General features: G+C 41.6%; 1 protein-coding gene across 1 annotated transcript in view; it reads right to left on the reverse strand.

Annotated features, from left to right (window-relative positions):
* Window positions 1-1,007: 1,007 nt before the first annotated feature.
* The window catches only part of SUGCT (succinyl-CoA:glutarate-CoA transferase), a 242,816-nt gene continuing 216,577 nt past the window's right edge, over window positions 1,008-27,246 (reverse strand). Inside the window, exon 4 of the mRNA XM_014957726.1 lies at window positions 1,008-1,339. Within this exon, the coding sequence (XP_014813212.1) occupies window positions 1,176-1,339 (164 nt within the window). The 3' untranslated portion in view covers window positions 1,008-1,175. The remainder of the gene's footprint in view (window positions 1,340-27,246) is intronic.

The following is a 27,246-nucleotide window of genomic DNA, read 5'->3' on the forward strand; positions in this document are numbered from 1 at the left end:
CTCCCGGGGTGCGCACAACAAAGGTTAGACCCTTCCCATAGGCTGAGTTTACTTTAGCTGTAAATTATATGCTGCAAGCAGAGGAGCAGGGCATTTCTTCCGTGAGTGAAGTGCTGCCAAATTGGGCTGTAGAGAAGGAACGGCTCCGCTTTAATCTTTTCCTTGCTATTTTCCATGGATCAGATTCTTCCGCCCTTACTCTTAAAAGCAACCCTCCTGCAGGTAATACTAAAATTTGAGGGAGGTTTGTCAACTCTCACCGTGTTTTTAATCACGGGGGTGGGACTGAGTCGAGAGTTTTGCACGGATTTTAACCTGTGTTTTCTCCATCGTGAAAGGTGCTTGGGATGGCAATTTGGGTCAGAGACAGGGGTCAGTACCTACCCAAAAAGTATTCTGGTATTTGACATTCAGCACGTGGGTTTGCGTGGATCAATATTTAATTAAAAGTACCATGGGCCTTTCTGAATAAAATTACAAAAGACTATTCAATCAGAGTTTGTCTATCAACCGGTCTTGGAATGGGCTTGTTTCATAACTGAAGAACTGTGCCAATTTCAGCTTATTTCTGCTGGCACACTGGGATTGTCATGGCCATGCAATGTAAAAGAGAGGTATATTGGTAATTGGGAATACCCGGGAACAGAAATCTGTTTTGCAATGGTGACTCAACCCATGATTTGAAATAGAGATGAACAAAGAGTTAATGACTGATGATTCCGTTCAAAATGAATCAGATCAACCACCAATTTGTACATAATTGGTTCTCTACTAAAATAATTGTACAAGACAGCCTTCTGCAAGTGGAGAGTCTAGTATACAGATTTTTATGGTTCTGCTTCTTTTCACTAACATTATGTCCTTCTGGGGACAAACGTTTAAGTAATTACTGTAATTATGATAAGAACTCCATTTCCCATATGAAGTACAGAAAATGAGTAGCCACACAGGACTGCATAATTACATTTACCCCCACCTCCCCCAAGAAAATCTTTCACTCAGACAGTACGAGATTGTTTATTTGATACATCAGTGTTAAAATCATACAAACACACATGGAAGAAAATTAGGAATTAAATTATGTCTTCTCTTTGAGTCCCATTAGGGGAGCTGAAGGGAGCAAAGAGAGGACAAAGCAATGTGAACTCAGTGTGAAGGAATGTAGCTAATGTTCCTTATCTGACCTCATGCTGAGCCACAGCACCAGTGCGGAGCAGCTCTTCTATGGCATCATCCTCGTAACCCAGCGTGCCCTTCAGTATCTCCACTGTGTGCTGCCCAACAAGAGGAGGTGGTTTGGGATGTGACACAGCAAATTCACTGTACCTGACGCCTGGGCCTGTAAAAAAAACAGCAGACAGGAGGAAAATTATTTTCAAAAGCTACTGCCCGTATTTATATTTAAGTTAGTTTGAAGGAAAGTAATTTTCACGGCAGTCTTACCACAGTCCTTATCACAGAAATGTTATATTTTGGAATTATAGATTCATAGAATCATAGAATCGTCTAGGTTGGAAGAGACCCTTGGGATCATCGAGTCCAACCATCTCCCCTACTCTACAAAGTCCTCCCCTACACCATATCCCTCAGCACTGCATCTAAACGGCCCTTAAACACATCCAGGGATGGTGACTCCACCCCCTCCCTGGGCAGCCTGTTCCAATGCCCGACCACTCTTTTGGTGAAAAATTCTTTCCTAATGTTCAATCTAAACCTACCCTGTTGGAGCTTGAAGCCGTTCCCTCTCGTTCTGTCACTAATCACCTGTGAGAAGAGACCAGCACCAACCTCTCTACAGTGTCCTTTCAAGTAGTTGTAGAGAGATTAAAAATTAAAAATATTCCAGTTCAGAATAGTGTACCATACCAATAGGCCAGTCTTAAGTAGTTCACCCAGATGTGGAATTGCTGAAATATTTGTCCAACGTTGAGAAAGTCTTCCCCTTATTCCCAGTACATCGGGGTGCTCCGAGTCGTACTAGATCATAGGTCTATGCCCAAACAATGCCCAGCCCACACAATGGGAGGTGCTGGAGAAGTCCCCACACTCTGTCTGCAACAGGAGGCAGCACAACCATAAGAACACAATGAAATGTCACGTGTAAGAAGCTGTTACAGGTGTCGGAGTGGTGCACCAGACAGTGGGAAGCACCATCTCCAGTCAGCAACAGCTTGAGTACCCTGCAGCGTGCTCCATGACCCTGCAGTGATGTAGAACTCATATCACAAACAGCAAAGATGTTTCCAGCTTGTTTTATGCTTTCTATCAAAAATAATGGTAGCAGCAGCCGTAAGAAACTCAACAATGGTTTATTTACTCTGGCAAGAATAATTTCAGAGGCGGAAATCACTTAGGGAGGCTGGCAACAATAAGATTATGTCTATTGCATGTTGTCAGATTTCACTTTTTAGCAATCCTCTAGATTACGTCCATTGCAGGTTGTCAGATTTCACTTTTTAGCAATCCTCTGCAGTGAACTGAACAGAGATTCCAGTATAGTTCCTTACGGACTAGTAGCTATACCACTACTGTCGGTGTCAGAGGAGAGAATGAGCCACAAATTTACTCTGGGGTCAAAACTGAGGTACACGCTCAGTGTATGCATAGAATGACTAACTTTTATAGAGAAAGAGATGAGAGTAATTTCCCAAATTGTCAGTTGAAAACTAAGGTACACGCTCAGTGTGTGCATAGAATGACTAAATTTATAGAGAAATAGATGAGTAATTTCCCAAATTGTCAGTTGAAAACTTTAGTACAAAATTCAAGAACCTTTGATGCTTTGGACAATCGGCAAAAGGATTCCTCTATTCATATTTATGGTCTTTGTTACAGCATCTAAAAGAATTGACAGAAAAGGTTACACGTATTTATGTCTTTGGCTATGACACTGCAGCTTTACTTAGAAATGCAAAGAAATACATAGGGCACCTTAATAGGCAGAACTTTCTGAAGGAGCAGGATGTTAACCAGCAAAGGAAATGAACCACAGCAAGAAGTCACCCTATCAATAGGCAGAACTGCGTTTGACTTCCTTCTGAAGGAGCAGGATGTCAACCAGCAAGGGAAATGAACCACAGCAAGAAGTCACCCTATCAAGGCATGAATCAGAAGTCCACTACTTGAGTTACTACTTATTTGAGGAGAGATGCTGACACAAGTCATGCAGCATGCCCAAATATGCCATTTTTTCAACAGTCTTCATCAACTGTGATCAAATCATTAATACAGTAAAGGTATCCACCTCTAAGCAGGATAAAATAAGGTAAAAGATATTTAGAAAAAACAGTTTTTTTAGAAAAACAGGTATGTTCCTGATGAATATGCTCCTGGAAGAGGGCAGGTATGGGTCCTGTGTTTAATACGGAAAAGAGGTTGAACTGGGAAATTACAGACCGAAGTTTTTAACTTCAAGTTCCATTGAATACTGTAGCAAATAATCACACTCAAAGTACTCAGAAGATGAGAAACAGCCAGTGTGTATCTGTTAAGAACAAATAGTGTATGCCTGATCTCTTGTCTCCTGAAAGTACTCAGGAGATGAGAAACAGCCAGCGTGTATCTGTTAAGAACAAATAGTGTATGCCTGATCTCTTGTCTTTCTACCAGGAGAAGGGCCAGAGGGGAGATAAATCCCATCTGACTTCAGATGCCAATAGCCTAGATATAGATGTTTAGTTGCTTAGACTCCCTTTGGAGTTAATGCAGATGAAAAGACACATTTACAGTGTGGTTCTTCTAAGACACTGGTAAATGACTAAACCTGGTCAGAAGAACTGTGATCACCTATGTTTCTTCATAAAGGAGAGGGCAGACAAATACCTTAGATGCAGACCTCTACCACCCAGACATCTAAAGTCAGGTGAGATGACCCTCCAACCACTAGGATACCAGATCAAGATTTGACTTTCAGAAAGAAAATTCTCTGATATTTCCCATAAACTCACTAAAGAAACATGGTCTAAGTAAATCTGAAGCCAGGAGCAATACTGAGAGGGAAATCACATTCAGAGAATTCCTACCTGGGATGATCTAAACCAGAAGAATGTTTCAAGTGAGCTCCAGAGAAATCTGTTCAGGATGAAACATTAATCAGTACATTTTTTGGGGCCCTTCGTACAGAAAAGACTTTGAGGTGCTGGAGCGGGTCCAGAGAAGGGCAACAGAGCTAGTGAGGGGTCTGGAGAGTAAGTCCTCTAAGGAAATGCTGAAGGAGCTGGAGGCTGAGGGGAGACCTTCTGGCTTTCTCCAACTCCCTGAAAGGAAGGTGTAGAGAGTTGGGGGTCGGTCTCTTCTCCCAAGTCCCAGGCGATGGGACAAGAGGAAACAGCCTCAAGTTGCGCCAGGGGAGGTTCAGATTAGGAAACATTTTTACAGGAAAGGGTTCTTAAACCTTGTAATGGGCTGCCCAGGGAAGGGGTTGAGGCCCCATCCCTGGAGGTATTTAAAAGACGGGTTAACGTAGTGCTGAGTGACACAGTTTAGTGATGGTTTTTGTCAGTCACATTGATGGTTGGACATAAAGGTGCCTTCCAACCTAGACAATTCTATGATTTTGTGATTTTTAGTGGGTTTGCTGATGGAACTTAGATCATACCTGTTCAGGTTTCTGAGGACTTCAAGCTAAAACTGAGTGTGAAGCAGATTTCACAGTGCCCTGGCTTTGCTGGGGAAACAGTCTGATAAAACAGGGTGAGATTCATTAATGTCAAGGGCAAGGAACTGCATTCAGTTTGATAAATACAGGGCAGGGGACAAATAACAAGGTAGGAATAGCTAGGGGTTATTCTAGATCACAAAACGAAGATGAGTCAACAAGATGATGCTGTTGCGAAAAAGGCAAGTGTCATACAGAGATGTAGAGACAAGAGAGAAGCCTGCAGGACACGTGAAATAATCTTTTTGCTCTAGTTAAAGCTGGCAGGCACAGCTGGAGCAGTGTCTGGTGTGGGGCCCCCACTGCACAGCCATCTGGAGCACCTGAAGAGGTTCTACAGGACAGCAACTGAAATGATCAGAGAAAACACAACAAACTGAACAAAGTGGGATTGCAAAGGGCTAGGGAAAAACCTCTTCAAAACTGCCTTCAAAAAAAGTGAAAAAAAACAACCACCACCAACAACAACAAAACTCCCAAACCCCCCAAAAAACCATGCAACCATTCTACAATCCTTTTTCATGTCCATGATGAATGAGAAATAATTTGTTTAAATTGCAACAAGGGAAACAGAAGTCAGGTTCTAGAAAATAAACTTTTATAATGGTAAGGGTAGCAAAATGCTGAAAGAGGGCATGTGAGGAGGCTGCAGATTTCTTATCAATCAGGTCTTTAGGAGTAAGAATTATTTTAGCATAGCTGATCCTATGGCTGATCCCTGGGGCTTGCTGATGCATTAGATGATCTCTCACAGCCCCTTTCACCCACTAATAATCATTAGAATAGAATAAATGCACATCAGGGATAACTTTTCTATTTACTTATTCCTCTAATTCTAGTCACTTTGAACACAGTTCAATTTTCAGAGAAAACCTCAAGTGAGAGATTAGTACATTTTAAAGAGACAGGTGACATCAGGAGGCAATATTTGTATTAATTCCTCTTCCTAGGACTGACTGAGGGCTGAACTGGCACCAGTGCCAGCCACAGGAATGATTTATCTGTGCCAGCTGAAATGCTCCTGAAGATAATTTCAGAGCAAAAATGCCCCTTAGAGATTTATTAGTCTAGAAATTCAACGGAGCCACATAATTATTAGGCAATTTCTATTAAAAAATATAATAGCATATAGATAGAAAGCAATCTTATTTCAGGTGTGTGTATCTGAGAACTCTTTACACCGAGAAATCAGCAAACCCTCAAAGGGACTAGTTGTTTAGTAGCTATACACTTTTCACTTGCTTGTGCAAAATTGTGCTAGGATAAAATTTGCATATCTCAAAGCCTGGGATTTTTTGCAGTGATATCAAAAGACACAGAATAAAAACCTCTAATGAGAAAAAGAACAAAATTGACATTAAGTCTACAACAGGCATAGAATGCTTCACACTTCCCAAAGAAATCAATCTTACAAACTAGAGCACGCTAGAAAATTGCACAGCAATTATAAAACCAGTGTCTTCCTTGAGCTTTTATTGTTTGATGCATAATTCATCATGCTACTTTTCACTTTGATAGAGTTATAAAGTTATCTACATTCATTCAAAGGAGCTACTTGCTAATGATCCATCATTAACGATTCTCTGTTCTTTCCTTGTGTAACTTCTACTTGGCTTCTGTCTCAATTAGGAGGGTGCAAAGCTTGCCAGTCAGGCTTCAGCAATCCCACGCTCCTACCCAACAACAACGCTCCCAGAGAGCAACCAGCAGAATGCTATGCAAATGCTAATTAAACACAACTGCCTTATGAGGAAACCATCCCTTGAGGCAGAGAGAGGTGAACTGCTTTAATTAAGGTCAGAAGCATTTGCATGTGGGTGAGTTACAGGGAGCCTTGCAGCTGAAAACAGGCCTTTGCTGGGGGAGAAGCAGGGTGACCAGTTGGAGAAGGTAGGACGGCAGTCACCTCTGCGTCCTGGCTCTAAGGAGGACACTCTACTCAATTCAGCCATGAAGTTAAAGGGACACATATGGTCACCCGAAAAAAAGCAATGAAAGAACGAGTGGTAGCTGTGATTTACCTTTGTCCTGCAAAAAATTAAAAGGAGCCTGTTTCTCTTTTTGGTTTTATAATCACTGCCACTAAAACAAAAAGCCCTTTCACGGCATTTAAATTCTAGGCTAATCTTCTTTTATTATTGTTATCATTTTGATTTTGGAACATTGCTAAAATACATGCTGCGCACCCCACGGAACGTACAAGAGTTAATAGTGTAACAATAAATCAAAACTTGTGTCACATGCAACCACAATGACAAATGGACCAAGATATCTTGAAGACTTTTTCAGTCCTTGAACTCGACATCATCCTAATAAATTCTACTTCCTCCCTACCCTAGTATTGCGAGGGGTCAATCTGAGCAGTTAGGTTAAGACACACTAAGCTCATTAAAGCAAAAGACAAAAAAGAGATAAAACCACTGAAACAGGTCCAGGGGAAGGGCTCTGCAGGAAGGAAATGCTTTTGAACATTCACCCTGAGCAGGTGAAACAGGCGTCGTCGCTCTTTGCACTCTGGGCATCGCTGAGATTTGGGGCTGCAGAAGCAAAGTCGGTCTTACTCCACAAGCAGCAGAAATTAAAGTTGGATATGAATGATATTAAAGGTGCAAAGCACAGTATATACAAGTGGATGAAGGTAATCATCTTCGCTTTGTCCTGACAAACAGCAGCACTCACCAGGTAACACTTTTTCTACAGCACAAGGTAGAGCAGATTGAAGCAATCTCTCAAACTATGTAAAGGGAGTCAGGCCTGGGGACAGCCAAGCTTAGGGAAAAGTCATGATTATTTGTTATTATTCGGGTGGGACAAGGAAAAGAAAGGGGAAATCTGAACTAATGTGTGGGTATTCATTCTGCTTGCAACACATCATCTACATTTTTTGCTACAGAAGAGCAATGGGAAACCCAACACCACTCATCCTACCCCAGCTCGCAGTGTAGTTTACATACATTTAGGAATCACACGAAAACAAACCCAACACTTGTGCCTCTTCCAGCAACATGGTGTTGCCACATAACGGTTTCGCAATTCCAGTGAAGTATCATCAACAGTCAACAGGGATGGCCCAGAGCCCATACATTCGCACCCAGGTCCCATACATGCTCCAGGTCAAGTGTTGGGATCATGCAATCGGCTGGTTACGAAACCGGCCTAAAGGAGGATCCGAAAGAAAACAACCAGTGACTTTTAAGGCAATGAAAAAGAAAACAACACAGAATAAGTCAGCCTGAGCGGCTCCATGGCAGCCACGGAAGACCTTTGGGTGCTAGAAGTGATGTGTGCAGGGTTATGTTACCAGGAGAGGACCAGGGAGACTTCATTTTGAGCAACCTTTGGTCCCAGCCATGGCTTTGGTCAACCCATTACACACAGCTGAGAAGATGGGGTGCCCAAGCACACAGTACAGCCCAGCTTAGCTACGCTGCCTTTACACCAGGCTTCCTCCCCTTGATGAAACACGAAGTAGAAAAGTACAGACAGACAAAAAGACTCATTAAAACAGTCCTGCCAGTACAAGTAGTGAGCACAGTCTTCACGGAAATCTCCAGAATGAAGGATCCATTCCATCTTAACTGGGGAACTACCACATTTTTCTATTTCTGAAAGTTTGGGAGCTTGGGGGACTTTTCAGGAATCTATTTAATCACTGTGAAAAATCCTTTCCTTTTGCATTACATTAGCGCTGGTGAATTACCTTTTTAAGAAAATACCACAGATCTGAAAGTTTGGGAGCTTGAGGGACTTTTCAGGAATCTATTTAATCACTGTGAAAAATCCTTTCCTTTTGCATTACATTAGCGCTGGTGAATTACCTTTTTAAGAAGAGCTTGTAATAGATTTCAAAAAAAAAAAAAAGCAATTAAGGAGATAATATTCAACGACTTGCTCCTCCTTCCTTCATTGCAGCTTCTACTTCCTCCCCCACTTCGAGCACAGCCACACAAAGTGTTCACTTGGCACCCAGCACAGCTGAGAGGGTGGAAAACTTTGGCAGGATGAGCACGAATGAGTAACCCAGAGTGTGGAGGATGGACAAACTTTTTCAAATGGTAAAAAAAAAAAAAAAAAAGTAAACCTGTTCTAGGTGCCATACAAACGCAGATATAAATAAATCAGTAAATATTAGTAGTAAACAGTAAAATCAGCAGGGCAGTAAATAGTAGCAGCACTAGAAATACCTACATCTGTTTGCCTTTTCTCATTTGGCCATTTGGGAGAGCGATGGGGACCGTACAACGGCACAAGGCTCAAGAATGTAAAAGTGCAGCATTGTGAGGGGAAGGAGTTGACAGGCAGAGCACAAACATAGTTTATGTGTGATAGCCATAGATGGGTGTCTAAAAATCAGGCCACTTTTAAACCCACACTTAGGCATTCAAAGCATCCATTACATAATTCTTAAAACCCTTTGCCAAGTACATTTTATAAAAGTACTTTCTTACCTGAAGCTGCACATACAGAAATGCATTAAAAAACATTTTATGTCTTTCCTATCAACCAACATCCTGTATATAATCAGTATAAATACCACTCAACATTTATATAACGCTTTGCATTTTCAAAGTGTCACCATACTAACTGTACCTAATTAATCTCGCTTGACTGCTGGAGTAAAGGAAATCATTTATCAGTCACTCTGGTTGCATATTTGAGAGTAATCCCACGTAATTACACCGTTCGAACAACGCAAATTCGCGAGAGGACTCTTGGCACGAAAAAGCTTTCAGAAAGTCACAGTAAGGTGGTGTCTCCTGCTTCCCACGTGTATCGCCTCACAATGCCAAAAATGTGGCCTAATTTTTTGTCCATACTCACGTGGTCCCTCTCCTTCCCAAAACCTCCAAAGACCTTAAGAGAAGATCCAAAGAAAGACAGGAAGGAAGATGACTAGTAAGAAGACCCAGAGGTAGCAATTTTAAAGGCCCGTAAATTCCCTAGGTAATAATCTGTAGCTCCATTTCCTAAGGAAACAAATTTACGTGTCTGTGCTGTCTTTCTAATCATCTGTTTGTCTGCCTCGTTCCCACCACACACAGTAACTTCTGAACCTGTCGATCTCGACAAAAGTTTAGAAATCCCAAGGAAAATCAAGTTCTTACCAGTGTTGTGAAAGTTGGCGACTGCTGAAGGACAGACACCCGAATTACTGCCCTGATGACGTTAAAAAAACCCAAACAAACAAAGAACTCAGCTGTTATATAGTCTGTTTGGCTGCAAATGGCTCACCAGTAAGTACAGACACAGCAATGGAAGAGTCACCTAGCACATACTGTCCTTCACTGGGAAGACAAGGCATAAAGGTCACAAGGAAGTTGAGCTTATCATAAGGACTACTTGTAGGGTTTATAAAGGAAGGAAAACAGTATTTAGTCCCAGCCTTCATGGAACAACTTCTTCCAGGCATCTTCTCTGCAGTACTGTGGAAGGTGTATTCAGTCTGTGCAAGCCCAAGGCAAAGAAGTTAGAAAGTTCTAGTTTGACATAAATTGCTGTTGCAGGAAGGAGCTGAAGAACAAGATGGCAAAGAGGAGTAACTGGGACGAGCCCCGCAAAACTCTAAAAGGGAAAACCCTACACTGCTAAAAATCCAAGCTAAAAATGTCATTTGTACCAAGTCATAATCTAATCAATACAAACCTTGATATATAATCCCACCACAGGATGCGGGTTAACCACAGGATGTGTACCTAATGCAGAAATTATGGGCTGAAAGGCTTGTGCTATGCAGGAGGTCAGACCATATGACCGTAATGGTTATTTCTGGGCATAAAACACATGAATTTCTGCAAAACAGCAAAAAACGTTTCCACACAACAGGGCTGGGGTTAAAATGACCTACCTGAACCTCCTCTGATACTTAGGAGTTCAAGCCACATGTTGTTTCAGGTAGACGTCTATACGGTAAACCCAAAGGCCTTAATTACTGTATCTTAAGGAGAGTAATTAGTGAGAAGTGTGCTCCTAGTGTGGAAGAAGAAAAGTCATAATGCTACCTGGAATGAGCCTCTTGCAAGGACGGAGAATCGCTCGGTTGCAACACGCTCACATGGTCCTGGAAGCTGAATCATGTCCCCAGCTGCGCAGGAAGGCAAGAAGCTCCTCGGGGCCCTCCTACTGAGCCTGGGGAAAACTATTTCCCAGTCCCATGCCTTGTGGTTAGTGTGACCCTGCATGTTGGAATAAAACACACTGGACAACCCAGAAAGCCTCTGCATCTCCTCAGTGCACCAATCTGTCCTTTCCTGTGTCCTGTCTCCAGCCATAGGTCAGATTCTTCAGCTCTTCAGAGATCCCAAAAGCAATCCTCTTGGCCAGCTGTGCATCATCAGAGTGGGAGCAGATGAGCTCTTCCTTACTCTGTAGGCAACCAGCTGAAGCCTGGATACCTGAAGTTGATTCTAGTCTCTTAGTTCAGGGATGCAAGACAATGCACGCTGAAGAATGTCCACAGCCCGATCCTAAGGCTGGCTACAATTTCCTCTCCAATTTCTTACTCGCTAAAGTGGCAGTTTTTCAGGCTAGGAGGCTTTAAGCTTTGTCTAAATAACTGGCAAAAATAACTAAAAATTAAAAAAAAAACATTTTGGGCCTTCTTTTAACACAAGTTTGAAGGAATGTTCAAAACATTCTCTTAAGCAACTTTCGAAAATGCGTTTATTGCTCCCAAACACCCTGACAAGGTTCACGAGTCTGATCTTCCAGCTCCTAAGGAACATTCTAAGCAACTTTCGAAAATGCGTTTAATGCTCCCGAACACCCTGACATCCCGAAACATCCCAAACACAAGGTTCATGAGTCTGATCTTCCAGCTCCTAAGGAACATTTTTTTGTTCAAAAAGTGGTGTTCAAAAGACGGGTTGATGTAGTGCTGGGAGGCAGGGTTTAGTGATGGTGTTGCTTTTTGTTTGTTGTGTGGGTGTCTATTTTTGTCAGTTAGGTTGACGGTTGGACAAGATGATCTTTAAGGTCCCTTCCAACCTAGAAGATTCTGTGATTTTTCTGCAGCCTGTATACTTGAAGTGTTTTTCCAGTTATTTCTGTACCCTCCTGTAAGTGTGGACATCGGAACAGGGCACAGATTAGTGCAGAGAAGAACATGCATTTTTCTACATCCCCTTTTTATACCTCTAAGGAGCCGGCCAGCTCTTTTCAGTACACCTCGTAACGGGAATCTATGTTAAGATGATTATTTGTGATGGCTCCGATCACGCTTCTCTAAGTCTCTTTTCCACAGGTCCCTGTTCCACAGGTCCACCTGGCGTTCCCCTCTGGTGATGCTCAAACTTGCTGTGACAGCGTGATTATTTGTGATGGCTCTGATCACGCTTCTCTAAGTCTCTTTTCAAAGCCAGAGGTGTCTGTTCCCCAGGTCCACCTGGTGTTCCCCTCTGGTGATGCTCAAACTTGCTGTGACAGCTCCTTTGGCAGCGACAGTTGGTAGCCAGGACAGAAAGCGAGCTGGATGGCAAATGGTTCAAGACAGCAGCAGTCTATCACATCGCTTTGCTTTAGTTCCCTAACCCCACCACAACCCATCTGTATATTAGCACAGATGATTTATTCATTTGTTTAGGATGATTAATGCCTCACGACATCCATCTTAGCCTGTTAAGAAAAAGCAACTGAGAAACGAAAGCCTTTCCCAGTCCACCTGCAGCAGAACTACCTTCAATCACTTCTTAAAACTTCTACATTGACCAATTTTTCTTCAACAATCCCTCGTTTTGTCCAAAGGCTGAAGTCTCAAAAGGGGTGTACTGTTATAAAAAGGCCAAGATGAGACGTTTAGTTAGATGTCAAGTCCTGTGTCTGTCATGTGCTATACGCGTATCGCCGCGCACATTTATTCCACGCGTCTTTACACCGTTCCTCTGTGGCCACAACACACAGGCCTAAAAACCTTCACATTTGGAAAATTCAACAGCGGGTCGCTACTTTCTCGCCTGGTTAGTGACCCACACCAAGCAAGTATCTGCTGAGTGAGTATTAAAAGAATGGAAAAAGCCATCAGCCGCAGCCCAGCCAAGGAAATTCTGGTGGTTGGAATTCTTCAGCGCAGACGACGGCCAGGTAACTCTCTGTTTGAGCACCATGGAAATATTTGGAACTCGATTCTCCAAGCAAGGCACCCGTGATTAAGTAGGGCTGAGCACTACGCACAGCCTGATCACTCTTCCAAAAGCTCTCCCCCTCCACCCTCCATTTACTGCTGCTGTCCCTGGTGCGGCACAATGAGGCCGGTTCCCGCGCGCGGGGACTTTCCCTGGCAAAGGAAGATGGGAAGGGATTTGATACTTTGTTTTGGATTACTTGAAGAACTGCAAATTACATTTTTAGCTCTTTTTGGGTAAGGTGCCCAGACTCCTTGAGGCAGAGGCTACTAAAAACGCTGGCTGGGATTCGCAAAGCACTGTGCAATCTGGGACGACTCTGTTTGCGAGTGTCATACTTGAGACAGCTTTAAAGGGGCCCAGTTTCCAGAAATAAGCTGAGGACATCTGAAAATCTTTCTCTTTCAGGATGTCTCAATTTGACTGCATAGAGACATCTGGTATTCAAAGCAGACAAGAAGAGCGACTATCCCTTCATTAAGCAGGGGAAACTAAGACTCTAGACATATAGGTCCTTTTAGCAACCTCTTTTTTTTCCTATTTAAAAGCAATCATCAGGTTAATCTTAAATTCTTCAAAGGGAAATGGAGAGCTTCAATTGGAGTTGGGGAGTGGGACCAGAGAGAGGGCACACGGCTGATTGGGTTGCTTGCTTTTCTTTTTTTCCTTCTTTTTTTATTTTCTTTTTTCTTTTCCTTCTTTTTTCCTTTATTTTCTTTTTTCTTTTTTTTCCTTTTCCTTCTTTCTTTTCCTTCTTTTTCCTTTCTTTTTTTTCCTTCTTTTTTCTTTATTTTCTTTTTCCTTTTTTCTTTTTTTTTTCTCCTTTTTTTCTTTATTTTCTTTTTTCTTTTTTCCTTTTTTCTTTTCCTTCTTTTTTCTTTATTTTCTTTTTCCTTTATTTTCTTTATTTTCTTTTCCTTCTTTTTTCTTTTTTTCTTTTTCCTTTATTTTCTTTATTTTCTTTTCCTTCTTTTTTCTTTTTTCTTTATTTTCTTTATTTTCTTTTCCTTCTTTTTTTCTTTTTCCTTTTCTTTCCTTTTTTCCTTTTCTTTCCTTTTTTCTTTTTTCTTCTTCTTCTTCTTTTTTCTTCTTCTTCTTCTTTTTTCTTCTTCTTCTTCTTTTTTCTTTTTCTTCTTCTTTTTTCTTCTTCTTCTTCTTTTTTCTTCTTTCTTCTTCTTTCTTCTTCTTTCTTCTTCTTTCTTCTTCTTTCTTCTTCTTTCTTCTTCTTTCTCTTCTTTTTTTCCCCCACCAATTTCTAAGTGACCATCTGATCAATTCCTCGGCGTGAAGGGCTGGGAATGGCTTTTTTTGGCTTTCCACCGCCGGCTGCCAATGCCTGACACGCGATCCTCGGCTCGTTGGCTCCCCAGCATCCGAGCAGCGAGATGGGGGCAGGAGAAAGAGCCCTCTCCAACCCCAGCAGCTCCTCGGGCCGGGCTCTGGGCTGCGCCGGGGGCACGCTGAGGGGAGCGTGTCTATGTCACTTAAGTACAGGCTGGTTCTTTCTCTAAGCTCTCGTGGTTTCTAACACTTGCCAGCCCTTTCCTCCGTCGGAAGGGATCTCAGCCCTCGCGTCCTACCCTACCATGGGAGGGAGAGAGTCAGAAATCATCCCTCCTCGCCCGCAAAGGCTTGAGGAGGATTAAGAAGCAGAAATTTAAGAGTCGGACACACCCATGAAGAGGAATGAGGCACAAGGTTAGGAAGCCATCCAAAGCTCGGTTGCCTATTCCCTTACTAAACTAAACTAAACTAAACTAAAAAGTCTCTCTTTTTTTTTTTTTTTTTTTTTTTTTTCTCAAAAAGACAGCTGAAAAGCCGGGGAACAAAAATTAAAATCAGATTGAAACCAGCCATGCCTAAGCAATATCCCATCTTAAATGTACGCGGCTCAGTTTCATTAAAATATTTCCCCATTCTCTCTTTTTCCACCTCCTAATACTTTGGCCGTTTCCTTCAGCTCCCCTTTAAACTGCAAAAGCAAACCGCTTTCACTGACGTGGTTTGTGATTTCGAAGCCCTAATCTTCAGCAGCAGGTGCTTGGTTTTAAGGGAATTTTTTCCGTCCCTGAATGTCTGGGAGCATCAGTAGCACCTCCCTCCTACACAGCCCCTCACCTTTGATCCTTTGCCATTCCTCCTTGTGGGTTTTCATTTACCCTGCTTCTCCCGCTTTCCGCAATCTGCTTTTTCACTGCGAACCCTTTGACTCTCCTCTCCTTTCTTTTACCTCATGCGATTGGCAGGGCTCATCTCCTAAAAACCCTCATGAAATATGATGGGCCTCGCTGTCTCTGGCCCCGTTTTCAGCAGCTCTGTGTCTACTTTACGCTGTCCTGGCAATTTAAAAGGGCCTTAGAATGGTTTTAAGTATTTGCATCACAAGAACAATTATATTTTAATTGCCAGAGGTCCTAGGGCTTCTCTGCACACACACACAAAAAAAAAAAACCAAAACTGGAACCAAAATAACAGTTGGTTTTACTTCATACAATTAGCTATTTTGGAGCAAGTCTGTGTGTGGGCACTTTTGTTCCATACTAACAGTTTTTGTTTCCATTTAATTTTAGCTTTTTGGTTAATCTGATTTTAGTTAATTTTCTCTTGTAATTTCCTATTTTGAGTTAATGTAAAGGATTTTGCACAGGCATAATCTCAAGCAAAATCCAAGGGAAAAGCATCCATGCTGGGTCTGCAGTGCCATATCTAAAAGCATGGATTAAAAGGAGCTGTGGCAATTCCAGTTTGGAGAAAAAACAGGATTCACACCCTAATATTATAACTGGAGGTGCTGTAGTGAGTGAATGCCTGCTCTCCTTTGGTGCTGGTAGATTGCTCCTGAACACAGTATAATTTAATAAAGTCATTTCTTATATCCAAGACTTCATCTCCCTACTTTGTGCTTTAGTTAGTCCTCCAAGTGTATTTCCATTTGGATATTAAAGAACAGTTTCTTTTTATCTTCATTTGCTTTTCTGTTGCTTATCAGATACACGTGCATCTCAGTCTACAAGCTCTTGCCCAAAAAGCAAGAGCTGCAGAAATGACCATAACCTTATTCTCTAATAATTTGACACCGATTTGTCTGAAAACCCTGCCTTTTAAAACATGAATGCGCATTGTGCGGCAGCAAACCACACGGGCTCACATAGCTTTCTCAGAACTAAATTTTAATTGAGTTTTCCATTCTTAACAAGGCAACCCAATTCCAGAAAGTCATACCAGCCACTTTAATCCACAAAGCTCAGAGGCGATCTCCTGCACTGACAGCATGCAAAAATGTTTAATGCTAACACAAATACCTTCCATAGATTATTCTGATTCTCAGGCTGATTTCTAAGCCAGCTGTTCTCTGCCTGATTCAATGTGCAGATTTCATTTTAAAACACAGAATATTCCCTGGTTACCTGCCATATAACTAGATCTTACAGGTGTAGGGCATGTTTGTAATGCTTGTTCATCCACTTGCAGGAAAAAAAATCATAAAATAAAATACTTTGTGTAGCTTTCCTGGATTCTAATGTTTTCTCCCCGACTTTCAGATACTGTATCAACTGAAGAATGCCAGGAATTACTTCATGCTTTATATATGTACCTGTTACAGATTATATTCATTAATTTCAAAGCCAGCTGCTATTTTCGCTTAAAGTAATCCTTGATGGTACACTTTTAAAAAAAAAAAAATATATATATATATAAAAGATCTGCTTGCTATGCCAGACAAACATTTAAAATCACCTTGATTATAGATCTATTATTGCTTTGGTTTTTTTCCATGTAAGTAGGGTAACTAGCTTATTGCTCCTCCTGGGGCTTATTCTCTGTATAGCCATTTTGACACACGAATAACACCAAATACAAAAGAAAACTAGTAAAATATAAGAAACTCATCAGGAGAAAGTAATAATCATTTAACAGTAAGGTCAACCACAGTACAGACTGCAGAGCTGGGAATCCAAACAGTTGGATTTGGCTCCTTGCTCTGTCACCAATCAACTCTGTGATCAGAGGGAAATCACGTTCCCCTGCCATATCCATGTATTTCCTGTAGAGTTTTGTTCGCCTTGCCTCTTTAGATTACAAAATGTTAGGGACTGGAGTCGTCTCTTACTATTTGTTTATACAGTGTCTGACACAATGGGCCCCACTTTGTATTGGAATGAAATACAAATAATCATTTTCTGATATCCTGTCTCCCAGAGCTGCTTCAGAGGAGCATGAACCACTGTCCCAAGTCATATCTGATAAATTGTGCGTTTCTCTGTTGTGGGAGAGTTTTCTTTCTAATCCGAAATCCATCTGTCTTGCTGTGCTGCAAGTGATAGTTTCTGGGCAGAGAGCATACTAATTGCAGGATTAAACTCTTAGCTAACTCTTGGGTGGAAACTGTTTCCCATAATGTGGTAGAAAACACATGTTGGTTTCTGTCTGCAGATCCTTGAACATCACAGCCCTGATCTTGACCGGGATATTTAGGTTCTCTATTGAAGTATGTCTGTGCACTATAATTCAATTAAAATTAAATAATAACTATCTATCAAAAAGTATTATTGAGATTTTAGTGGCTCCAGTACTGCTTAGCCTGGTTTAGTTGCTCTTTGAAGGCAGAGACAACTGTGCTGAATGTAATAAATTCTGCACCTTCTCCAAATAAGTAGCCCACAAACTTAGGGCTGAAAAAGGAACTATGGTTTTGGTTAAGTGTCTTAGGATTGATTGTTTGAATTTTAATTTTACAAACACACAGAGATTTGAATATTTAAAAATCAAAAGTACATCTTCGACTATAACATCTCGCTACAATGTCACTCATTTCTGTGGGTGTGCACGTTATTTATTATTCACTGAGGTAAATGACTGACATCACTGATGTGACACAGACCCCATGAGGAAGCTGCAAGAAACAGCTGGCCCCCAACATCTTTTCTTCCCGTGGGTACACAGAGGGGGCAGTACCAGACTGCCAGACACAAACGCAGAGGCAATCTTTCAGAAATTATTCTGCTTATATCTCATCTTCTTAGGGTCCTCCAGTCTAAAGCCATCTTGCTAACGAAACCCTAAACTTCCCAGATGGTTAAAATGTACTGAAAATGCTGGGGGCAACCACAGTTTTCCAGAAAAGCTAGACTGTTAGACCGAGTTACTTTTTAAAATCTATTTTCTATGGTTGTGGCCGCAGTGCAATCATGAGACGTCCCAGGCAGTACCACCCAATCAAGAGTTCCCCACTACATTTGCAATATTTGAACCAAATCCCTGTGCTGGAAAGCATTAGTAGACCTAAGAGCAAAGTTAGCTGGGTGAAAGGGGTGAGATATGCAGTTGGCTGGGACAATAGACGCGTTTTATGCTAAGGATTTCAGAAAAACAGATATTTGTTTGGGAAAACACAATTCTTCTAGAGCATGAGATTAGAGATTCTAGAGCAGAAGCTAAGGATTCCACAACCTTACCTTCTGCTCCCACCACCTTCTAACTCCTCTCAGCCCTCATCCTAAGGTAGCCTGACCAATCTCACAGCCAGGTCTGCCTTTCCAACCAAGCTATTTCCATATTTCTCTGCTTGGCACTACTCTTTGTTCTCCTCTGCCAACTAATCACACTTTGGCCAAACCATCACCATTTCACAGAGACTACAAAAGCCAATATAAAAGCAGAAAAACACCCCTAGTGGCTCAGTACACTAGACTGCTCTTTGACAATGGTCAAAAGTAGATTAGAACATGACAAATAGATGAGAATACGACAAGAACATCCAGTATTTCCCCACAATACTTTCCCAGCCCCTAACAATTCTCCATCCAGCTCCAGTATCCCACCCTCCTCTCAGGCATCCACACCTTGGCCAAGCCATCACCCTTTCACAGAGATTATAAAAGCTAACATAAAAGCAGAAAAACACCCATAGTGGCTCAGTACACTAGACTGCTCTTTGACAATGGTCAAAAGTAGATTAGAACATGACAAATAGATGAGAATACGACAAGAACATCCAGTATTTCCCCACAATACTTTCCCAGCCCCTAACAATTCTCCATCCAGCTCCAGTATCCCACCCTCCTCTCAGGCATACTCCCCTGTTCTTGCCGGATCCCTCTCCCCAGTGTCCCATTAACCACCGCCTACTCTAACATCCTGAGGATAATCACCACAAGGAACTCAAGACACCATGAGATAATAGATCCCATGTAGCTCAATTACTCACCAACCTTCAATGCTCTTTCTTGTTCCCAAAGCCCACAACTCCCCACGGCACTTTCCGTTGAACCCTAAGCCCTAACTCTCCCTCGCTCCTTCTCCGAAACCTCGTACTGACCTTAAATATTGAATACTCTAAATGCTTGATATTCTTCTCTATTCATGTTTTTCCAGCTCCTTCATTAATCAGTGTACTCCCTCATCTATTTCTCACATAAACTGACCGGTTCCACATCGTACAGGGAGAGCAATGCTCAAGACGGAGAGAAAGATTAGCAAGGGCTTCTGACTAAATAGAATATATTTGCTGAATTCTTCCTCTGGGTTTGTTAGATCTCTGCAGCTGGGATTTATCCTTAACAACAAGCCAAGTAACCCCACTTTGCTGCATGCACTGCAAACCAACATATTTTAAGCAGGTGTGAGAAAATTCAGCAAAGCACTAATGACTCCTAAAAGCGCCAGCAGAAGCCGAATTCACGCTGAAAGATGTAATGCCAATTTAATATATAGAGCAAATTTTTGTAATTTTTCTGTCTGGGTTATCCAGTCTTCTTAGAGGCCCACCACAAACAGAACTAACACCAGATTCATATAAAGAAATCAAAGAGGGTGGACTTATTTAATTTTACTTTATTTAGAACTTTCAGTGGAGCTACGTCATTTATGTAGATGCAACAGCAATCTTAGGGTACTGCAGGCTTCTGTATTAGATATAAGAAACAGCCTTTCTCATCAAAGAAATCCAAATTATGGGGTCTTGGGAGGAAAAACATGACCATGGCATCTTTATTCATTCTCCTAGGTCAACCAACACAAGTGGACTCTCTTAGTCAGCATCTTAAGTATGGCACTATGGCAGGAGAGCATGTGCTTCCCCTGCACCTCTATTCCCAACCAGCTTTGACTGATAATGTGACTGCAGAGAAATAAGGCCACAGTTTTCACAAAAGACTGAGCAGGAAGTCAGGATGCTTTTACTTTTGGACCTGAGCTGGTTGTGGTAGCCCTAATTTAAAGAACGTGCGCTCTCTGAAGTTCAGCCTTTAATGCATCTTCAGCTGGGTAACCAAAATCAAAACCCAAATCACTGATCAGCTTTGAAAAGTTCATCTTAATTAGTATTTTTGTGCTGTCTTCTTTTGTAAAGCCTTCTGAATCCTCTTAAAAATGTTACAAAATGTCAGTCCAAATTCTATTAAAATAATTATGTCCTCCTTGGCTTATTAACATAGCCTACATGGAGAACACACGTCTGCTTTATATGGTGGGCTTTCCGTGACATGTGGAAACTGCTGTTGAAATCAATGGCAACTGACAGCACGCAAATAATCCTTACATCTGTGTACAAGCAAACCCACAAGTTTCACAGGAGCTGCTCACATTGGATGTTTTTTGATTGAGAAAGACAGAAAGGAAAATCACATTATTTCTTATTAGTTATAATTAAAGCCGTGGATGATTTCCTTATTCCCATTCATACTAAGGTATATTTCACAACTTGAATGGTTTTTAACAGGATTCGGATCCCAGTTTTTCAATTAAATTTTGACTTTCGTTATCCAACACATTTAATTAAAAGACCATAAATAGTGTTACTTTCAAATAAAAGTTTTAGAACCACATTCAACAAATATTTACTCTTTTAAGCACAGTGTAAAATCAATTTAAAGGATTGCAAAAAGGAACCAACGTATTTTGGTCAATCTGGACTATCTTTAAGATCTTTTGAGCATTTTAGAAATAAGGCCCCATTCTGAGAGGCCACAAACTGATAACCTAGAGAAAGTAAGCCACTGATCACTTAAAATTCTTTCTTTTCTATTTCTGGATAAAAATCACAACGAAGATACACAAATAATGTGCTATCTTCATTACAAGCCAGCACCAAGTTAACAATATCCTTTCTCCTTTTTGGGAGAAACTACAGTTACAGGAAAGCTCTTAAGAAAGGAAAGAAAAAGAACTGGGAAAGGAGAGGGCAACTGTGAATGTGAGAAAATAAAGGAAGAAAATGCTACTAAGCTTTTAGTTCATACACATCTGAATCTTGATCCACATATGTCAAAATCAAGAGTAATAACAGCATTGTGATTGTGTGGAAAAGTTCTTTGACTGCACTATAGCACTGCAGCACAGGAATGGGAATACATTGAAATCAGCCTTTTCTCGAGATTTGGAAATTTTCAATTAAGTGATAGAAACAGAGGAGGTCTGAGGTTTATTAGAAGACTGAGCTGCAAGGTGTGATATTTCCCTTAAGTGCTAATCAAATACTGTCTGTGATATAGTAACATGGTCTTAACAATTGTTAAAGAAGAGGAAAAAAAGGAAGAAAAACTCTACAGAATTGTAACACACTGATGCATCAGAATGAGTACTTGTAAAAAACAGTGTTTCTGGTGTGTTGAACTCACTATCAGTTCTTAGTCTTGCACTTCCAGCTTAACTGTGAGCATTTTGCATCCATTAGTGGTATAAATTTCAAGCAGTCTGGAGAAGAAATAAATTCCATACCAGAACATCTAGATTTCTGTTTCAACCACTTACATGTGGATAAGCATCCTATTTATACATACAGATATACTTATATTATATAGATTCATATGTACTTGCCTTCGTTCAATAAGATGTTAACAAGATTTATACACTTACATAGCACACGCACAGGCACTTCCATTAGTAAGGTTTTCAGATGCTTACTGTCCACATGGATGATATAATGAACAAAAGCAGGCACATGGTTTTGGGTTGCTTCCTTCCAACAAAAGCCTGACCCTTTTGAAGTGACTTGTTTGACACTACAAATCTGATGGGGAACCAACATTGGAAACAGGGCCATAAAATTCTAGCACTTTCACAAACTTGCCATACAGCTTCACATAAAGCAGCTACTCTGTGTGGTCGTGACCCAGGAAACCATTTCAACGTGGGCTTAAATGACCCAGTCTCCTCAGCTGTAATATCGTGACAAGGGTGTTTGCTGACTTAACTCTCAGGATATTGTGAAGACCTAAGTAACACTTGCAGGGAGCCCTGAAGTTGTAGAGCAGCAGCCACCCTGTTGTAACCACGACAACTATTAAACTTTCCTCAGAACAATGATGATAACTTTTCCTATGATGCACGCCAATGTGCCTGGCACTTACTGGGCACCTTCCCTTGATGGTGTGTATCCCCCTGAGTCCTAATCTCCTTATGATGAACCTGGACAGGCATGGGATTGTCTTCTTCCCTGTACTGGGCACTGGCGAGGCCTCACCTTGAGTACTGTGTCCAGTTTTGGGCCCCCTACCATAAAAAAGACATTGAGGGGCTGGAGCGGGTCCAGAGAAGGACGACAAAGATGGTGAGGGGTCTGGAGAATAAGTCTTATGAGGAGAGGCTGAGGGAGCTGGGGTTATTCAGCCTGGAGAAGAGGGGGCTGAGGGGAGACCTTATTGCTCTCTCCAACTCCCTGAAAGGAGGGGGTAGCCAGGGGGGGTCGGTCTCTTTTCTCAAGTCCCAGGCGATGGGACAAGAGGAAATGGCCTCAAGTTGCGCCAGGGGAGGTTCAGGCTGGATATTAGGAAAAATTTTTTCACTGAAAGGGGTCTCAGCCATTGGAATGGGCTGCCCAGGGAGGTGGTTGAGGCACCATCCCTGGAGGTGTTCAAAAGACGGGTTGATGTGGTGCTGGGAGGTATGGTTTAGTGATGATGCTCCTTGTTTGTTGTGTGGGTGTCTATTTTTGTCAGTTAGGCTGACGGTTGGACAAGATGATCTTTAAGGTCCCTTCCAACCTAGAAGATTCTGTGATTCTGATACATCCTCTTTTCTTCCCAAAAGAAACTAGGGCAGGAGAGAGCAACGGACAATGAGAGTCCAGATCACAGAAAAGCAGGGATGTTTACCCAGCTGTGAAGTTCCCTGGGTTGCAGAGAAGAGCCTCATGGAGACCAGACATAAAGAGCAGGGAAGAGGCAGTGAGAGAGCAGAGCCTGGACTGTGCCAGTGCTCCTCTGCAATAAGGAGAGGATGGCCCAGTGATGAGTTGGGTCTCAAGGACTGCAGCACATGAAACTCATTTCTTGTGACCTTAGGGAAATTGTTCTTTGTCCCTGTGAAACAGGGATAATAGTTCTTAAGTGGTTCTCAAGACGTTAAAGCCTATGATTTTATCTATTGTTTTGACGCAATGGTAATAGACCATTGAAGTATCTTAGGCAAAGAGGGGCTGTAGTTTCCAATTAAATTTATGCCAAAAACGTGAACATTGGTATAAACAAAAAACTTACTTTGTGATTTCATATGAGTTAATTACTACTTGAGACAAAAATGAAATAGACTGCTACAATTACTAAGGGTGTGCTGCCACACCAGCACAGACACTAGGCTTCCTTATTTAAAAGAAAGAGAAAAACAAGGCCACTTTTTCAGCTTCTATGACACAGCCCAGAAGGCATTAACCTTCTCCTGTAGAGACACATTTCTAAGAGAAAATGCCAAAATATTTAGAGACAAGTGAAACTGCTCTCTCTGTGATGCAGGTACCCACTCAGGTGCCTGCCTACCAGAGCAGAACAGAGTCCTTGAAGAGATTTTGTACAAGTAGCCTACAACTGCTTTCAGATGGATGTGACTTAAGAACTTCAAGAAAAGGCTTTCAGCAATTCAGATCTTAATGGCAGTATTTATTTTTTTTTCTGTCAGACATGATGGAATCTGTCTTGAGGTGAAAACTAGATCATGTTTACAAATGGTCTAATCATCATGTTTCAGTTAACACCTTTTTTAGCACAACTCACCATCCTTGTCTCAGTTTGCTCTTAACAGACAGATGATAGATGCTGAAAAGGATCAAGTATTTTAAAGTCTTTCAAAGGACACCTTATACAAAGGATGAGATACTGAAAGTAGAGAAAACGAACGTTCATTTTAGCAGAGACTGTGCCTTTAAGGCATTCATAACAAATGTTAAAACACCAAACGGAAACTTTTCCAAACCTGTTATGATTAGCTGTTCTAATTCTGTATACTGCCCTGAGGAATTTGAACACCCATTGAAACCAAGGATCTTCCTTTGCACAAGGAGACATAAAACATAATCCCATCGACTTTAAGGCAAGTAACTTCCAAGGGATTTGCTACAGCGATTTATTTGCAACAGGTTTGCTGCAATAATAACTTTTCACTGCAAGTACACAATGTCTGTCTTTCGCAAAATACTTCCACTTCATTTTCTATCAGAGGGCCACCAATCCTTCGTGCCAGGATTTCATAAAATTAATAAATCTACTTCCATAATCCTCGCTGCTTTTACTGACAAATGTAATAAACTACAGGATGCAAAACTCTGGAAGCCTACTGGGATTTATTTTCCTTTTTTTTTCCTTGACAAGCTTTACAGAGTAGCACTTCTGAGACATGCTCATGTGCTGTAAACCTAATCCTTAGCAATTTCCTCTTTTCTCAAATAACCCAAATATTTTATGAATAGTGAAGGATTTCCTTTATCAGACAACACTTGCTTTTTTTTTTTTTTTTTTTTTGCATGTAAGTTGTTCTCAAGGAAATAAACTTTGGATGTTCTCAGGTTGACGTTCACAAGATACACTCCTAAGGAAACATGTAAAATTTGACTAAGAAGAAAGCATCCTGGAGTTTAAAAGCAGTACAAGCAGTGAGAGAACTAAGGCCAAACCTGATGGGACTTGAGACCAAGGGAGCCTTGTTTTTAATAACCAACCCCACCACAGCAGGCATTTCAGTGTTACTTTTTATGCCCATTTCTACTGCAGCAAATCAGACATGGATTGATTTTTCAGAGTTGGTGAGCCAGTGAGGTCAATATCTTCTGATATTTCCTGTTCTTAGTCCTTTTCTCCCAAGAATGTGGGTGATATCCACTGTTCCACCTGTAGCAGAAGGTTTTACCATATTCACAGAAGAACCATGCTTATAGAATCATAGAATGGTTAGGGTTGGAAGGGACCTCAAAGATCATCCAGTTCCAACCCCCCTGCCCTGGGCAGGGACACCTCCCACCAGACCAGGTTGCTCAAGGCCCCATCCAGCCTGGCCTTGAACCCCTCCAGGGATGGGGCAGCCACAGCTTCTCTGGGCAACCTGGGCCAGGCTCTCACCACCCTCATAGTAAAAAATTTCTTCCTGATATCTAATCTGAATCTTTTTTCTTCCAATTTAAAACCGTTTCCCCTTGTCCTTTCATTACCCTTCCTGGCAAAGAGTCCCTCCCCAGCTCTTCTATAGGCACCCTTCAGATATTGAAAGGCCGCTATAAGGTCTCCCCGGAGCCTTCTCTGGCTGTCTTCTTTATGTGCCTGTCTTCAGCCAGGCTTGCACCTCTGCCTTCCTTCCCTAAACTGACCCCATCCTTTGGCTGCTGCAGGTTTAATTGGTGAGCGCAGTTTCGCACATACACACACACACACACCCCTACAGTGACACCAAGCACCCTTGGGGAAATAATTCCTCAATGCAAAATTTACTACAGCACCGATCCAGCTGCTAAAAATTCTGATTTTTGCTGCAGAAAGAGCAGGGTGACCGGAATGCAGCCCTTAATGACAAAGCCAGCACACCCGTTCCTATGGCCTTCCTGCTTCCCCAAACAAGGGCCGCAATCACAGCTCTACCTCATCCTTCTGCTGCCCAGAGACACCCTTGATTTGCCTGGGAAGCTGGGAATAGGGCAACGTCAGCACAACTACTCCATTATTTCTTGTTTATTCTAAAAGGACCAATAAAGGGATAAACACAAATCTTGGCTGAAATAACTGCGAGGAAAAATGATGGAGGATTTTTTTTTTTTTTGACATTTGGTTACCTACAGGAAAAATTATTTTTTTTTGACATTTGGTTACCTACAGGAAGTCTTAAGATAGTCTAAAACTCACTCTTCAGCAAGAAAAAAAAGCTGCTCAAAATTCCCTTAAACTGACAAGCAGCATTTAAGAAGTTACTTGAATTGAAACATTTTTCATTTTGCTACACACCCAGCTCCAAATCAAATATTACAGGAGCACTGAAAATCTCAAGAAAATGCCCCATGAGGCATGGAAAACAATTAGCGGGCAAAAAAGGAGAAATATTCAGCACACCCCTCACCCTAGAAGTCCAAGCCAATTACAGTAGAAATAGTCAGTGATTCAGCACAAAGGTTCCTTGGCAGACTAGTGAGGAAAAGGCAAGACTCCAGCTGGGTCACTCAGAGAAAAAAAATGCAATAGTGCATCATAAGGGCAGGATTTGAGTTTGCAGCCCTTAAAAAGGGGGACACTTAATTCAGTTCATTTCATTCCTAAAAGGACCTTTCTTCCTTCATATCTGCTTCTCAAAAACACGAACCTAAAGTTTGCATTCAAAGTGGTTTCTTATCACAGGGTTACACAGTTCTGCAACCATCAAGGGTCTCTCCCACAGCTTAACTCAAAGAATGATGAGGAGGACAGAGTGCAAACCAAAATTTCACCATCAGGGATTCTGCCATGAGTTTTCCTAAAATAAAAAAGTGAGGTCAAAGAGAGGAGCTTCAGGTAATTGCTCTGGGTAGCACGTTGAAGGAGTCTTTAACTTAACTAAAGGAAGAAATAATCAGGAAAGGAAGCTTGGGCTTGTTTGTTGGTTGGTTTTTTTGGGGGGAGGGGTGGGAGTGAGATGGGGAGGGTCCCTTCTTTTTTCTGCCAGGGGAGCCAAAACTTTGGTTGTTGTCAGAGACAAGGCAGGATGAGACACAGACCTTCTTTCTGCCCCAGGCTGATGACTCTTCAGCTCTTGAGTATGCATGAACCCTTCTTAAAATTATTCTGGGTAGAGCTGGAGATTAAAAAACAGATAATGGAGAAGAAAAAAGGAGGAAGGAGCAACGAGAAGCGGAGAGAGGACTATGGAGGCAAAAAAAGGATTTGAATGGTAGAGTGGAAACTAATAGAGAGAGGAGGGGGAGCATTTGATGTTAAAAGTGATGAAAAGGTAAAAGAGGAGCTTAGCAATGAGATTCAGAAGAAATGCTGCTAGAGCAAGAAGATGGCAGATACGAAGCAGTCACCACTTGCAGTTGAGGAAGTTTATCTGATCACAAGAATCTTTCATAAGGTGCTTGGTCAACTGTGGGCGACTCCATGCTCCCAGTTCAGAACAGGGGTGAAATAACCGAGCTAAGGGACAGCATGGTAGGAGCCAGCAGCTGATTTGACAAAAGACAGCAAAAAGAAAAAGAAAAACAAACAAACAAAAAGGCTAATTTGAATGGATTGGGTCTGAAAAAAG

Source organism: Calidris pugnax, unplaced genomic scaffold, assembly GCF_001431845.1.
Source record: "Calidris pugnax isolate Ruff unplaced genomic scaffold, ASM143184v1 scaffold222, whole genome shotgun sequence".
NCBI lineage: Eukaryota > Metazoa > Chordata > Aves > Charadriiformes > Scolopacidae > Calidris > Calidris pugnax.